At 30.9% G+C, this 17,951-nt stretch overlaps 2 protein-coding genes across 6 annotated transcripts in view; one reads left to right on the forward strand and one right to left on the reverse strand.

Moving 5' to 3' along the window:
- The first annotated feature begins 482 nt into the window (after nucleotides 1–482).
- LOC134680690 (uncharacterized) lies at nucleotides 483–13,186 on the forward strand. Its single transcript, XM_063539843.1, has 7 exons — nucleotides 483–590; nucleotides 2,962–3,111; nucleotides 5,718–5,936; nucleotides 7,061–7,342; nucleotides 7,787–8,389; nucleotides 8,859–9,086; nucleotides 11,006–13,186. Coding segments are annotated over exons 1-7 (1,908 nt in total). The 5' UTR covers nucleotides 483–589; the 3' UTR covers nucleotides 11,431–13,186.
- A 2,613-nt stretch (nucleotides 13,187–15,799) lies between these two features.
- LOC134680692 (protein MTO1 homolog, mitochondrial-like) overlaps nucleotides 15,800–17,951 on the reverse strand; it is a 96,000-nt gene continuing 93,848 nt past the window's right edge. For 4 of the 5 annotated variants that reach the window (XM_063539851.1, XM_063539850.1, XM_063539848.1 and 1 more), the window contains exon 17: nucleotides 15,800–16,944. In XM_063539851.1, coding sequence (XP_063395921.1) covers nucleotides 16,843–16,944 — 102 coding nt within the window. In that variant the 3' untranslated portion in view covers nucleotides 15,800–16,842. The remainder of the gene's footprint in view (nucleotides 16,945–17,951) is intronic. The other variant, XM_063539849.1, reaches the window with a different exon arrangement.

A 17,951-nucleotide genomic window follows, 5' to 3' on the forward strand; every position in this document is an offset into this window, starting at 1 on the left:
TTTGAATGCTTATCAATTCGTATCTGGAACCATACTGTCACATAACACCAAATAATTGTGATAAGATTTTTTAAATATTTTAATCGTAATAGTTATCGAGGAATATGAGCTTCGAATGGGTTGTAAAAACACATATTTAAACCAAAATGTTAAGGGCATACGCATAATTCATTGGAACACAGCGACATTCATTTTTTTGTATGTGTTTTATATAAATTTAATTTTCAATTTGATAGGTGATTAACCGGTCTGAATTTTCCTTGAATTTTGGTATTTTTGTTATTTTTCTTTTCATTATCATAATAATATAAGTTATGATATTTTTCAAAAACAGTTTAACGGGAAAAAATCGTTGCCATTACTGAAAGTTGAATTACGTAATATGTTGTAAAATTTCTATTTTTAAAAGTCTAGACTTTCTGAAAATCCAATTCACATATATACATCTATTTTCACTTTCATTTTGCATATGCACAGTCAAATTTTCAGTGACTTGCGCAGTGATATGACTAGTAACTATCATCTGACTTGCGCAATAATGGTGTGGAAATATTTTAGAAAATTGGACTAAATTTTAACTCCTTTCGACAGTAAGAATCTTCACTAAAATTATAAATATTGTAGTTATATGATGCTTAGTGAAAAAAAACCATATCAAATAATATCCTTTGTGTCTTAAGTTTTCACCTTGGTACTAAGTAAACTTGTACATATCGCTTAAAAATGGTTGGACAATGTCTTCCTCATACGTCATAGAAACCACAGCAAACAGTAAAATATGAGGCAAATGTACTAAAAATATATTGAAACAATGGCGATGAAAACTTAATTTCAGAAATAATATTGCACTCAATCCATAATCTACTTAGAAACATTTTTTTGTGTGAAACGAATGCATCATATATGATCATATATCGACCTGCACCCCTATATTAAATTATTCAAACACGATAAAGAACTCTTTAAGTATTCTCTGGTACTCTGTCTAACAAAATACATTGTCTATTGATCTTATTTTAATTTCACTGTTAAGAGGGATGATTTTGGGAATAAAAACTAACCGAATTTACAAAATTCAAAATGTAACTTGACATTAACAGATTCATATCTCTGGGAAAAAACGCGGAAGATCAATGTTCCGCCATATTTGAAATGACGAACAATGATATCCTCAAACTGGTTTAGCAAATTGTTTTGGTTGCTAACTTCCTATGTTTGACAACAGTTTATGTTACTCTTTTTATTGATCATATACTATCATAAAGAGTTCATGTACCAAAAACAGTCTGGCTATTGAGAACTTCATATAATAAAACACGTGTTGAATCATGTTTTTGTTACGTGTCAGAGAACGGAAAACTGTTAACACAAAGATTGATCGCAAATCCGTAATAATAATTATAAAAGCCATGTGAATCATGAGATAATTGGAAAAGAAATTTCAAATTTTGTTTTAGGTTAATGTCTTTCACATGGCAAAGTCAGGTATATCAAAATCGAGCAGCCATGCATAATATGTATCAAAATGAAAACAAATAAACTTTGATGAAATGAAATTATTGATTTTTCGTTTCTCTCGTTGCTCACATTTGGTAATATTTTTACCGGTAAGAGAATTTAATTAATCCCCCTTTTTTTGGTATCATTCGTTACGATTTGAAGTAACTCTGTTGAAATATCAATAAAGGTAGTCAGTTCAATCGTAGTTATCCAAAATTAAAAAAATCCAGTGATATTTATGTTTAATTGATTGGATTTAATTAAAAATGGAGACGGAAGGAACCTAAATTATTTTCCAACGAATATGTCGAAGTGAAATTGACAACGCCTTGACAAAAATAGTGATAATCGACCACATGACTGACAAACAACAGTCTACAGAACACAGAAAAGAAAACTTCATACAGAACACCACCAGCCCAACTAAAGACTGAGGATGGAGATATGCACTCTGAAAGATTGAGCAGATCCTGCTCCACACATGCAAATAAAAAAAATAAGATTGTCAAGTTAGAAACATATATGGATGTGCTGACAAATAGCACCGATGTGTTTTCAGTCATAACTTCTGGTGTAACATCAAACACAAAAAAAAAATGAAATGACAAATAATTTTATATTATATTATACTGAAGACTAGGGAATAACTGTTTCTATCTGAATTGAGTCGTTGAGAATGTAGTATAGCAATGGAAATACTCTTACCGAAACATAACATACTTCTTTTTTAATATTTTATAATAACCTATGTTAAAAAAGAGGGACGAAAGATGCCAAAGGGACAGTCAAACTCATAAATCTAAAACAAACTGACAACGCCATGGCTAAAAATGAAAGAAAAACAGAAAAAAAAATATATAGTAGACATGCCATAGAATATTATACAAGTAATGTATCCTTATCTATAACATGTATACAAATTGCAGAACAACTGGACCAAACTTTTTAAATCGTCATTGTCTTGTTCCTCTTTTAAATCATTTTTGTAAACGATAGATTTATTTTGGAAACTGAGTCCAAGCTAAAATTCAAGACACAAATGGACCATTCTCAGTTTGATAATCGACATGGAGCAATCGGAAAAATATCTTAAATTTAATACAAATGATAATGAAAACTCGTTTTTAATCTGCTTCTTTGTATAAGTAAAGAGTATTTAAAAGGAATATGTGAATATGAAATTTTATAAGAATCTCAAAGTTAATCATTTTCATATCGTGAGACGAGAATAGTTTCCACACCCTCTAAATAACTATTTCAGTTGTATGACAGTATTTCACAAACCAGCATCTCAGGGAGTATTAGATTAAAAGGATCAATTAATTTATTGAAAATTTAAAAATCAAACGAGCTTTATGAAATTGATACTGTTCGTGTTATTACAGGTAAGAGTTTCTTTAATTTGATTTAAACTATTAAAGCAGTATTTCGAAATAAATCATCTATAAATTATGTTTGCAGTGTCACAGGAGGAAGCCAACTCCTTCAGGGATGATGAATTTCATTTACCAACAATACCAAGTGAAGACTGGCAAATGAACGTTTTCTTGAATGAGTTGGCTGACGAACTGACAGCGGAAGATCTGAAAAAGATGAAAAATTTACTCTCAGGTGAGTTTATTCACTACAGAAAAAACTTGAAACGTGTTTGGTAATTTGGTAATTGTATGTTCTAAATTAATGTTAGTTTTCTTACAGGAAGAATATTGCTGCATTTGCAAACCAGTTAAATTCATAAATATATGCATTGAAATGGAGGTATACTAAATGAAAATCAACTTTAGATATAATTTTGGCGAGTCTGATACGTTTTCTTGTTTTCTCAAAAATAAAGACGCTCGAACAAAAGTTTCATAAACATTCTATAAAAAAAAAATGTAAACAATTAAAAAACAAAAATACCGAACTAAAACTAAAATCAAAAATCATTTTTTTCGGGACTTGGTACAGGGAATTTTATGAAAAAAAATGATATGTTGAACCTGGTTTTTGTGGCATGACAAACCCCCCGCTCAAATGGCAGTGTGTATATTAACATTAAATGGCAACATTTAACGATAGTGTTACAATAAATAAACAGATAAATGAAAAAAGCAATTGTCAACTTGAGCTATACCTTTAGGTTTATCAGTTTTGTAATTCCTAGAAATAAAAAAAAACGTAATATATAAATGTTTTTAAGACACCTAAATAACCGCAGTAATACTTCTCGAAAAAATATTTTTCAAATACCCACCTCAATCAAAGATACAAACCTTGATGAAATTATGGTTCAACAAAACTATATGGAGGTTATTAGGCTTTTCCTATAGGTTTCTGTCTATCATATACCGTATAGTGGGTTATTTTGTCGAAGTGCAAATTTTCGCTTATTTTCGCAGAACAAAATCGGCCAAACAGTTTTTGATCCATTCTTGTTACACACACCTGCTTCGTTTTTATACGAAGCAGTGTTTATGTACTGTCCTAAATCAATTTTAGTTATTCGTTGTTATCTGTGGTTTACTATTTACAATAACATTATTTACTTAACTCTAACTTTCGTGTTCTTGCATTTGTTTGTACTGTATTCCCGAATCCTGTCATGTAATGTTGTCATTTTAGTAGTATATTTAACATTGCCATTAAGCGCGGAGGTTTGTCTAGCAATTAAGGATGTTTGCTTGTAATGTTTTGGAATTTTTGTCAGATTTTCGAAATCCTCTGGTTTTATCCATTTTAATGCCTTAATTTTTTTTTGCACATGAACCCCATTATTTCTTTTCATAAATCTTGTCCATGTATGATTATAAGCCGTTTTTAAACATTTTATAAAATTTTATTTATTTCTTTATAGTATTTGAGAACATGTACTGGTCAATGAAAAAGCTATGAAAAATCCAGAGAGAACATTTTCCCGCCAAAATTCCAATGGCTAATATCTCGAAAACAAGCACATTGACCCCTATTTTGGGAGGGGCTTTTTTTAATCCTCATTGAATCCCCTATCAATTTATACTAGTTTCATGGAAAGTAATTTATTTTGAAACTGAGCAGCAAACATCCTTAAACCAGGTTCAACCCGCTATTGTTTTCTAAACATGTTCTGTACCATGTCAGGACTATGGCAGTTGTTATCTAAGAGTTCGTATTTATTTATATTGCGTTGGGGTTGGTGTTTTGTTGCACTTCCGTGTTCTGATGTAACGTTATTTTCCTCTTATAGTTGATGTATTTCCCTAGGTTTAGTTTGAAATTAGGATTTGTTTTCTTTCAATTGATTGATGACCTTTGAACAGCGGTATACTACTGTTGCCTTTATCTACAGTATGACGGTGATATACAATTTCATTATACTGACAACTGATTAACTTGTGATGTCTATTGAAATCTATTAGTTTAATCAGCAACATTTTGAAAGGACATTTTACGGACAAGATTGACCGTTATGGAATAACCGTTTCACGAATGATATCGGATACGTTACTTACGTCGTAACAAAACTACCATCCCCTTCCCTTTCAAGAATGAGACCTACCGAATTAGACTATTTACCGGATTTGTTATCAAATAAGCAACACGACGGGTTTCACATGTTGAGCAGAATCTGCTTACCCTTCCGGAGCACCTGAGATCAACCCTAGTTTTCGGTTGGGTTCGTGTTTTTTATTCTTTAGTTTTCTATGTTGTGTCATGTGTACTATTGTTTGTATGTTGGCTTTTCATTTTTAGCCATGGCGTTGTCAGTTTGTTTTAGATTAATGTGTTTGACTGTCCCTTTGGTATCTGTTGTCCCTCTTTTACAAGGATTTTGTTTCAGATATTATCTCTTTATAACAAATAGGCATTATTAAATGGATTTTAATATTATTTTTGAACTGCAAAAGTAGTTGGTGTCCATAATTGTTGAACTATCTAGATTGAATCTACGTGCAAACTGCAAACAACTAATTTCTTATATCTGTCGAAATACGAAAAAAAGAAAATGCTCTAGATACAATATTCTGATCATTTTAAAGTGTCAGTCCAAATTTCTTAAATTCCGTAAAAGTTTTAAAAGTTAAGTTTTGTTGAATTTATAAGAGGATTTAGCTATATTTTTAAATATCCGAATTTAAGTTTTAATTCATCATTGATTCGGACTTTTTCTGATGAACACAAATGTAAATGCACATAATTTAAATCGTTTTATCTCTATTTATTAAATTTAATCTAAGAGAGTTAATTTAATATTGTAGGGTTAAATGGGACTGCAAAAGGTGTGCTTGAAGTAATTAAAGATCCCTTAGATTTATTTACACATTTGAGACAGAAAAGAATTCTTACAAGAGATAATATCGTCTTCTTACAAGCGATGTTATGGCACACAAAACGCAAGGACTTGTACAACAAGTTTGTAAAATTTGCAAAACAGCGGGGGAATATTGTTCACTTCTATAGCCCAAGTGAAAGACCAGGTAAGCATCATTGAATATATTATATTGTATTTATATATGAAATGATTAAAATGAGCAAGTTCATAACACAGTTTTGATTCAAGTTTTATTTGAAATTAATTATAAAAATGTTAATAGTATTTCAAACGCGCTGCATGTGAATTTATAGCAAATAATATAAAGAATAATTTGGATTTTTTTTTAACATTTGATCATTTTTTAATTTTACCAATTAGAGATGAGTTCATAATCTTAAGAGCTTTGCAAAAGGATTAAAATTGATTTAAGTTTGAGAAGGCATGTGATTTTCACCTTATTTAACACTTACTAAATGCTTAATCACATGACACGACATAATACACATTAAAAATTTGTTAAAACATTTGTGATCGTCGCTGACATTGATATCCTCATTGATGTCTGGTACACAATGATTCGATTGAGTGCATAACACATACAATTGTACATGTAAATAACGTGCAAAAGTACATATTAAAGCATAAAATTGAATATTAACAAAACAGAAGTCTTACAATGCAATATTTGATACACATTATATTTCCCTTGTGTTAGAAAACTTTGGCTAAACTGTTAAGATCTGTTAAGTTTGCCTTCTCATATGCACATCTTGACAATTAATTTCTTTTCAATTATGCTTGCGTCCGAAATATTTTGAATGTCACAAAGTTTGAAGAAACGTTGAAGTGTTAATAAATCTTAAAACGACCATAAAACAATGACAAATTGTAATACGAAAACAGAGATATGCATCAACAAAATTTTACTCTTAGTTGGTGGCGACATAAAACCAAAAAATCAGACTAGTGGTTACTTTCCGTTAATGAATTCTAATTGAAAAATAGTGTGTCCGATAATGTTTCAAATTTTACGTTTCGGAAATTCATTTGTTTGTGAAATTAAGAGTAGTGTTCAAATGTGAAATATTTAAACCTAGAACCGATCTTTAAAGAATCATTTGAAAATTATCTCGTGAATTGCAACTTTAACTCAACGAGAATCTGAAGATCGAATATTCCACACATTTTAATCCCCGACATATCTCAAAACAACCGATACACCTTTTGCGAACAAACTGGGTTATTTTTATCAACAACAAAAAAATAAAGTTACATATACAATTGTAGAGAATGGGTATGAGTATGTAAAATTTCACATTGGAGGAAAAGAGAAATTGAATCGACATAAACTAGAACAGTTAAGGGCGCTTGTCAGCTTTGCAACATGTGTGCCACTCGACTTTGTGGTTGTCAGCGGAATAGAAGCTACAAACAGTATCCTAGTTACCTTCATGATCCCAGAGGGATATGCTCATGTTTTATCCGAACTCAACAATAAAGAGAAAGAATACTTAGGTTCTCAGGGTGTTGATGCAATATGGTATAATGGAGAGCTGATCAGTTGCATAGGTATTTATATCAACGAGTTCTGCATGCGCTAAGTTATCATTCATTAAAAATCAATGAAAAATTATTCTCTTCCACATTCTATCTGATTTTCAAATAAGTACAAATCATTGTGTAATTATACTGAGTATATATTTTCTCTCAATTGCATTGTCCCTTACTTTACCTTTACCTCCTATGGCTTTATTCATAAGTAACTATCTCTTATATTAACATGCATATTGCATTTTTGTTAATTCAGTTCCATCGTATTGTGCAATGGTATAAATTTGGAAAATTAACAGAGATGTTTAAATAAAGAAACAAAAAATATTACAATATATAATGCCTAAAAGTGTTTTTATTACATTTCTTTATCATACATTAAGCAAATGATATTTTGTGTCAAAATTTTTAAGAAATACATCTTTTATTTAAATAAAAACATACATTTTTTTCTTTTTCTAGATATCGAAATCGGTGAAATTGACTCTATAAAAAAAGATGAGGAAATAAAACTTCTGCTGGACCAAAAGGTTAAACTCGACATTGAGGTTGAATCATTACAAATACAGGTTATAGAACTACAACACAGTCTTCGAAAATGTCAACAACAATCACAATATATCCATACAAATACAAGACATCAAATAGCAATGATTACAGCGTGCCTTATACAACAATACATGGACGTAAAATATTCTACAAACGCTATTAATCTCAACGACCTTGCCTTTAAAAACGCAACCAAACACTTTACACACATTTTAAAGAAAATGGAGAAGCTAGGTTATGATACCAATCTAATCATGTACCTATTGGATGCCAATAGTTCGGTGGTATTGCTAAGGCAAAAGAATTATACTGCATGGATAGAAACAAAGCAACAGAATAGAATAAAAGAATTGGAACAAGATTTGAGAATGCTACAGTACAAATGTGACAAACTAACCTACTGTTTAAGGACTGGAATCTCAAAACCTGTCCTTACAGAAAACGAGGAATTTTTCCTGAGCCTATCTGCTGCAAATATGCCCATGCAGTTTGCACGTACAACTCGTGTTTCTGTTGGTAGGTTGATCAATATAAAAAAAAACAGATATATCAGATTTTATAAAACTGTCAACTTATGTACAGAAGTTGACGCATGATTGCAATACGTATAAAAGAGGGACAAAAGATACCAGAGGGACAGTCAAACTCATAAATCGAGACAATAAACTGACAACGCCATGGCTAAAACTGAAAAGGACAAACAGACAAACAATAGTACACATAAAACAACATAGAAAATTAAAGAAAAACAACACGAACCACACCAAAAGCTAGGGTCGATCTCAGGTGCTACGGAAGGGTGAGCATATCCTGCTCCATATGTGGCACCCGTCGTGTTGCTTTTGAGATAACACAGCTTTAAATTTTCAAATTGTAGCATGTTTATGTTCACACCCCTTTACATTCAACGTTTTCTTTTTCTTTTTTTTTCAAAACGGATTTTATTAATTGTTAAACGTGATTAATATATCGACTTATTTTACAGAAATGCAAGGAGAAATGACAAAAGAAATTGGAATAAGAAGAATGCAGGATATTATGCTTAAAATTCTGAAAACATGGAATGACGATCTCAATGAAAAAGAAAAGAAAATTCTCATGAAGAAGTTCTTGCCAACTGACGTATCCCAGAAGGCCTATGTAGAATCCAAGGTTCCATTACTAGAGTTCTTGTGGGTAAATCATACTAAAGACCACAAGGATGCAGATATCCGTAAGTCTTTACTATTCTAAACTAGGATATTTTCTGTATCTCATATTGTTTAGAATTATGGAACACAATGTCAAATTTGAAATCTGGAAAACAGCTGATTTAATTAACCTCAAACTATTGCAAAATATCAAAGTTTGGTCACTGTGATAAAGTCCTGCGAAACAGTTATACCGACAGTGATAATATGAACAAATATTGAAATAATTGCTAACGAAAATATATTAGAATTGTCTATTAAAATCAGGTTAAACGTTATTGCCCGCCATATAGATCGTAATGACAAAGAGATAATGTCTACAATATTAATGGAAACGGTAGACGGTACTGTAAAATTTGATATTAGGATATTGTTCTATAAAGAATTAACTACCTCTTGCAAATCAGTACAAATTTTGTAGGTCAATATGAATTTCTATTCGCTATTTTTTCATGGAAATTCGAATGTGGAGAATACTCTTGAAAAATAAAGCGCAGAACAATATATCCGTTAAAAAGACTAAAACACAATAAAAGACATATGTTGATGTGCAAAATATCACGTTCACAAAAAGTTAACGGACATAAGACTTTGCATTTGGATATCCCCCATCTTGTCTGAAATTTGACGAGCTGGATCTAAAGTAAAACTTAGAGTATTATATACTTTGTGCTGACATAAATTATCATTGATATGGTTATATTTAAAAATTAACTGTTTACAAAATTTAGATTTTTTTGCAAAACGAAGGCTTTTTTTTTTTTTTTACCTCAGGCATAGATTACCTTAGCTGTATTTGGCAAAGCTATTGGAAATTTTGGTCCTCAAAGCTCTTCAACTTTAACTTTATTTGACCTTTTTAACTTTTTGGGAATCGAGCGTCACTAATGAGTCTTTTGTAGACGAAAAGCGTGTCTTGCGTATATACAAAATTTAATTCTGGTTTCTATGATGAGTTTATTTAGGTACATGTCGTCAAGAATATTACAAAAATATCTCTTTAAGAAAAAAACACGGTTATTCTATTTGCTATGACTCCATTCGTAATATCAGTTGATATGAAAACAGGTCAGCAATTGAAAGTCGAGCCCCGAAGACAAAAATTGGGTCCCAGTCTATATTATGAGTATACTAAATCACTTTTTGTTTAATATTCTTTTTTTATGGCTTACACAGCTATGGTTGTTTGTAGGACAAGTTTTTAAGAATACAGTAGTCCTGTAGATATTCTTCTCAAATATATACGTAAATATAAGAAGATGTGGTATGAGTACTAATGAGGCAACTCTCCATCCAATTCACAATTTGTAAAAATAATTGTAATTGAAAGAGTTTTTCCTTGATATTTCTTTGTTTCAATTCTTACCGTGAAAATAAAACTACCGCGAAAATTTCCCTGTTTACAGAATCAATTATACGCGTTCTGCACGCAGTCGCTTTTAACCCTTTGTATTCTTTAAACAGATAGTATGTAACATAAGTACATTTACAAAATGTACTGAGTGTGTCCTAGATATAGGAAGATGTGGTATGAGTGTCAATGAGGCAGCTCTCCTTCCAAATAACAATATGTTGCATTAAAACCTAGTGTATATCCGCATGGAGAGTGATGCATAAACGACAAGAGGAACTGTCTGTAGCTGCACCTCATCTCGCTCCGCAGGTAATGGATAGTATTCCTTAGATTAGTTTTTATACTTAATGGAGATTTGTTTAGTCCAAATGGATTTACGATAATTACGTTAAATTATTCTTACCTGAATCGTTTGTACGAGGTTTTTTAACACATATACTTTAAATGATCCCATGTAACTCATGAATTACGTACTATATGTCAATCTTTTGATTATACCTATTTACAGTCTTATCAATGAATGTTCATTTTTGATATGAATACTAGTATACTTTATTTGCTTATATTGTTTTTTTCCCCCATATACAGACTTATGGATTGTCACATTACTAGTGGAAATAAAAAGAATGGATCTACATCAAAAATGGGTTCAAAAATCAGATTTATTGATTAAAGCCTTTAAAAAGTCTGAGAGTACTGAAGAAAATCCCTGCTCGGAATTTGAAGAGGACCTTGTCGACCTGCAGCTTAACAGACGAAATAACAAGAAATCCAGACCTGAAGCAAAATCTCAAAGCGGAAAAAAGAAAACACCTGCCGTCGAACCAAAGTGCAATCAGCCAGTCAGTGAGGTTGTATATGAAATGAGAGAAATGTTAGCAAGAAATTTAGAATTAACAGAGCGATTTGCCAACTTTGCTTTCGATCAAAGTTATTTAACAGGAAAGAGCGAATCAAGCATTTTAACTGATTTTTCAAAAACATACCAAGGCAAGCTATTTACGCCAAACTAGAAAGGAAGGACATTTGATTGTAGTTACTTACTTTCTTTCTTTCGACTATAGGAACTGTACATAATATCAGTATTTAAAGCCAGTAAAGATTGTTCGACATTTGAAACTTAGTTCACGCACATTTCAGTAATGCTAGAAAGCGTTGTCTAAATAGGACAACTTAATTTATGTCTTGATTAAACATAATTAGGTAGGCTTATTTGGTGTGATTTTTTTATGTAATGTATTTTATTCAATAGTAAAAAAATATCAATTTAGATGGCATGTTTTTTTCCAAAATTTGTGAATTTATCAAATATGGGAACATGTTAGAATAACAGTCACCTCTTAAAAAAATTAATATAATGACAGCTAGGTTCCAAGATTTCTTGAATAAATTATTCCATTTCCTTAGATTGTTGCAGTTGTACCAAAATACTGAGTTTTACTTTGCATATTACAGTATGTTTGTTTATTTTAAATTTGCTAAGTGTATATGGAGGAGGGTTGAGATCTCACAAAACCTGTTAAAACTGACTGCATTTCTGCGCAGGTCCAAGGTATGAAGCCCTTGTTAGTATGTTATTTTTTATTATTTTACTTTAGTTTGTTATGTTTTTTGGTTTAGTGATGTCCATTTTACTGACCAATGTTGGGCCTTCCGCTGTAGTTTGTATGTTTTTCGACAGTGTTCTGCTGTGTGGTCAGGTAGTTAGTTATCTCTTTGACACCGTCCCAGTTTTCATTTTCCATTTTATTTGAAGGGTTGTAGAGTTATTTTACTATTTTGCCTGCTTTTAAATGGTCATGCATATCAATTTTATGTTCAGGATAACTATTTAACGGTAACTATTTGACGAAATTTTCTGTGTTAACAACAAGACTTTCCCATATAGAGCTACATAGTATGGTCATAATAAATTCATTTACTAGTAATTGTGCTCTTTTTTTTAGAAATCCTTAACTCACACCCGTCATAAACATGTACCCTTGATTTCAAATTCTAGAAATAGAAAACATTATAAAGTAATTTAGCGCAATTTAATTCAATTACAGCATTTGACTTTCATCATTGTTTTTACAACATTCCTATATCCAAGAAAAAACACTATCAGCATCGTTAATACTTGACGTGTTAGTTTAGAATTATGTTTTTTTTTTAATAGGAATATATATTTCTTTTTTTACGAAAACATAATAATTTGACTCAAAAATTATTTCTATTTATCTCTTTTTGGCCGAAAACGTACTGCATTTTGCGATATTAAACATACAGGATAGATATGATTAGTTATTTGGTATAAGTAATACTTTTAAATAGCTGATCATGGTGGAAAATGTGTATTTTTATAATCTAAAACATTTCATTATTTCATGTTAAAGATTTCAATGTAAATAGGCTTTATATTTGGTAAAATGGTGACAATGTGTTGAAAATTGCTTAGACATTTTGTTCTTTTCAAGAAGGGGTATGTTTTCTTCAAAGCAAATACATATTTATGGAAATCTGCATCACATATGGTCTATGATATTTCAATTTTCTTTATCATGTATTATATATTATGTTCTAATCAAAGTTTCATTTTAAAAGCAATTCATGCAACCTGACCAATGAAATTACGCTGATGCATCTATTTACTTTTCTGAATGAAAAATTGAACCATCTAAAATGTATTTTGAGGTTTAAGCTAATGAAAGTTCTTCTCTAAATTGAATACATTTTTGACAAAGTACACTCCAGAAACATGTGTTATACTATATCATGTATATGAAAACATGTGTTATACTATATCATGTATATGGTAACAAAAAAATACTTTATCAAAAAGGAAATGAAATTTTGTTCGAACTGTTTTATCATTTGTAAAAGTGTAATGGAAGGATCTCAATTTTTATAAAGCATCCATTACATTAATTACTGTTGTTATACTCAAAATGAAACACATTTATGTTTTAAATTGTTATTGTTTATTGAAGTGCTGACGTTATACTTTTTACATATTGAATATTTATGAAGTTTAAAACCATATTTTATGAATGTATTGTATATGATGTGTTAGAATTAACTATGAATGTTATGCATTGTTGAAAATATGAAATGATCGGGTAGTGATGAATCATGAGCTGTATAACATAACAGATGACACAAAGGGTTATGAAAGGATGTAAAAGATCAATTCACGGGTCAAGGTCTTAATTGAAAAAATATGTTAACAGTATAATTAAGGCATCTGGGTTTTAAAGATTTCAGTATTAGGAAGTGTAATGGTCTGAAAGTGCTGCTATGATGTTAAAGATAACAAATATGTGTATTATAATGTAAAGAGGTTCATATGCAAACAAAACCTGATTATGTGTATGTCGGAAGTGATTAAGGTAAATGAGACAAACATCTTCACATATAGTTAGAAAGGGCGTATTTATTAAATGTAGGTATACATGTCATTTAGATTTTACCAGATATGCGATTTCTTTTATTTTGAATTCTCATTAATTGTATTTTCACATGCCAGAGTTTTAACGAAATAGTATTTAGTAATGGGAGTGTATTGAATTCAAAGTAAACAAAAAACCAAACAAATGTCCCGATTGAAAGCGTGATTATTTATTTACTTTTCTTCTTGCAAGCATTCAAAGCTTAACATTGCTCATTTAAGTACCCAAGACATCATCTTGTTTTTTTTAGATTTTTTTGTCTAAATGCTTTATTTTTCATCAAACGTTTTATATTGTTTCTGAATGTTGTCTTTTCATTATCAAGGTAGCCTAATTTGTATACTGTCGGGCCATAAATAAAAGTTTATCTTATGATATTTTGGTCAGTAGGATAAATTAGCAAAAGAAGCTGATTTTTTAATTGAATAAAGTAAAATTGCTGGTCATGATTTCAATTTAAATATTTAATTTTTGTTAAATAGTCTTAAACAAAAAGGTTGTACTTCAACTGTAAATAAAAAAATCGATTATCTCTTACTAAATCATTACAATAAAACGCACGATAAGGAAACTTCCACGATTCCTACATTGTCATTGTACTGCTGTGTCATCAAATACAAATGACAGATGACTTATCTAAGACTAGTACATGACGCACATGTCTTGAGACAATCCATGCATGACATTTTCATTTGATTTGTTTCTCCATGACAATATTGGCGATTGAAATACATATTTACAAAGAAAATTTAAAAGTTTATTATTTTTTAAAAGAGATTTGAAAAGCAAACTCATTAATAGTAAAGGGAACAAATATGATATTGATTGGTATCGATTAATTTATGCTAGGCTTGTTTTTTAGTCATGAAGTTATATTACTTATGAGAATATCAAGCGATGTCTCATCTTCATAAGTTACAAGATCTCCTTCATTTTTGGTTAAACATTCGTTTTGAGGGGGGGTTGTTCGGGGGCGGGTGTTCAGCATCACCAGCTTATTTGAGCGTTCTTTTTGTGATTTTTAATTCAACTATTATAAACAATTGTATAGAAAAATATATATACTAAAAAGCACATAATTTTTCCCTAATAGTATTGAATCAAAATGCATTAATTGCAGGGAGATGTATTAAATATATAACGAAGATTAACAAACTTTATAAGGGAAAGTAATTTAAATAGGAAGGGTGAATATTCCAGTTAAGATTGTTATGATCTAGTCAGTTTTTGATGAAAATTTTGTTAACATGGTTGATTTCAGTGATGTTGACAACTGTACTGAATTAATGTTTATATGATATTGATGTGCCATAAAATACACCATGATTTGTGCCTTCGAGCATTTAGAAAATCCTATGTGATAAAAAGACAATGTGCAATATATCTTGTCTAATTTTTGAAAGAATAATCTACTTTTGATTCAAGATTTATTAGGGTATAAACCGATTGGTGGTATCTTGTTTGCTTGGTTAGATCTCTAGATAACAAGAGACATATGATACATGTGTCTGGTCAAACCAAATAGTTTGCAAATTTATATTTTAAGAAACTGCGCCAAGCTGGTGACATTAAGGAGGAAGAGCACAGTTACTTGACTCTGAGTAAAAACAATGTATCTGATGAGGGCTAAATGTTTCTCTTCTCCTTAATGCTGCATGCTTATAGGATAGGTTTTGGTTTAACACACTCAGGGATGATACAAGGTACCATCTGCAAGCAAGACAAGCAAGCTACCACGAAACTACCAAGGCGGTTTAAGAATACTGTTTTTAAACATCTTGAACATTATGATATTTATGCTACAGTTCTATTCTGATACTACTGTAACACATGTGTGTTATAGCAGTATTTCCAGAGAGAGAGAAAAAACTGAATTAAAAATATCAGCATAGTTTTGATGTGTTTATTCAATATGCCTTTTAGCAAATGTTAAGATACAATATTGAATATACATATTCAGTTAATCATCTCATAGATACCGATTGTAATAACTTTTTTGTAAGAGAACAGCAGATAAGCCAATCATTATATGTATTTAGTCGAGCAGCTCTTATTTTGCGATAAATGTTTACTCAGGTATCAGATCATATAATTAAGGAGATGAGTAAAATTGCCAAAAGAACAACTCTTCTCAAGAGACCAAACGACACAGAAATAACAGCAAAAGAAATAAAACATTAGTATAATGGAATTTGAAGACAGTTCTCTCACAAGCAAAAAATCTTAACGATAAATTATAAAATCACACACATCAAAAACGAAAACACAATCTATTACATCCACATGGCACCAGTAACAAACCCTGCAGTAAATATGAAAAAGATGTGGAATGAGCATATTACTGTATTTTTTAATAGTTTTCTTAGTCCTTAAATTAAGCTGTTTCAAAAGAAGACGTTATCATAATATCAGATAAGCAAGTAAAAAGCTTTGCACTACCAACTGATGCTCATGTTACAACACATTTATTTATGGAAACACTTGTATTACAAGAGGTTCAAATAACTGGATGCTTGGATGGGCAAATACACTTTATTAATAATTTCTCCCTTGTTTTAATGAGTTACAATTCATAATGTAAAACTGCAGTTATCATCCAAAATAATATGACTAAGAACTATATACTCTAGACAGTATAAAAGTCAGGTACTAGTATATAGAAGCCCAACTTGTTTCAAATATGCCAACATTAACAAATAAACCCTGTTGTCTATAAACATAAAAACATAATTGGCAACAACCCTACCAGGTTTTATAAATATCTTTCATATCATTTTCACAAAAAAAACTTTTGACTAAAAATAACTCAGTATATCAACTGAATTGTGACCTGGACTTTGATAACAGTGTAATGTGCAATCCATTGCCATAAAATAAAGATTTGTTGCATTCAAATAGTCTTGAAGGTGTCCACTTTGATTGCATTTCAAGTCCATTAAAATTGGAAAGCACAGTGACATATATGTTCTCTTCACAGGAAGGTTTGTATCTTTTGGATTATCTGTTAGCAAAGTTAGATATTTGCATCATTTTGACATATTTGAGTAGCTGTACAAGGGCAGCTGGTGTCATTCCAGGGATACGACTGGCTGCTGCTATCTATAATGAAAATGAGAAATAGAAGCTCGCATATTTATTACAATATACTTACAAATAGTTAATTGGTTTTGGCTAGTTGTAATTTAACACTATGGATATATGGAATGTGATAACTGAGACAATTGTCCACCGAAAACCAAATAAAGAGATGTTAAGCAACTATATGTCCCTGTCCAGGGGGTTTACTAACTCTACTTTTGGGTAAAACTGTGCCGACAGCACTTGCCGAATCATACCCTGTTCTAACCAGAAAACATTGAAAAACATACCCTGTTCTATACACGCTTTGAAAATTTATACCCTGTTCTAGACCATATAAAATAGATGCAGTTCTAGACACAGGTTCTAGACTGTATCTTAAACAGTTACACAAGCCTTATTTTTCTAGACAAATACTTTGTTTGAAAAAAGTCCCTGTCCTCACTGAAAAGTGACCCAGTGTTTTGCAGCACACTCATAACACTAAATATTTAGGAAGTAACCCCCCTCCCCCCTGGGTCACAGTACAGCCTTCCTATGCCAAAAAACTAGTTCTTCAGATATATAATTAGGGAAAAAAAGTGTTTTGTGAAAAATTAACATAGTCTGCTGATTATATTTTGAATATGTTTCACTTACATATTTTCTGCCAACACCGTTAATGATAGCCAATGAGACAACTATTTAGATTAGTTCCAACATATTTATTTATAGTGGATTGGGAAACAAGTTATTACAGCTTATAGCTATCCCTGTCCACTTTGATGGTGCCTTGAAGTGGCATTAGCCTGCTATTTTTCAAAATCTACTAAGATATCTTTTACGTGCAAAAGACATTGCTCTCTCTTAACACAGGTTAGCCATCTATTGTCCCCTCCCAACTTACTATCATCTTTTTGAAGACCATACTTGCAAATGGTGTCAAGGTAGAGCTGAAAATTGAGTTATTGAAATTTCTCCCCAGAACGGGGATAGAACCAGGAACCATTTTGTTTGTAGTCTGGTTTGCTACCCACTACACTATGGCT

This window comes from Mytilus trossulus, chromosome 8, assembly GCF_036588685.1.
Source record: "Mytilus trossulus isolate FHL-02 chromosome 8, PNRI_Mtr1.1.1.hap1, whole genome shotgun sequence".
Lineage (NCBI taxonomy): Eukaryota > Metazoa > Mollusca > Bivalvia > Mytilida > Mytilidae > Mytilus > Mytilus trossulus.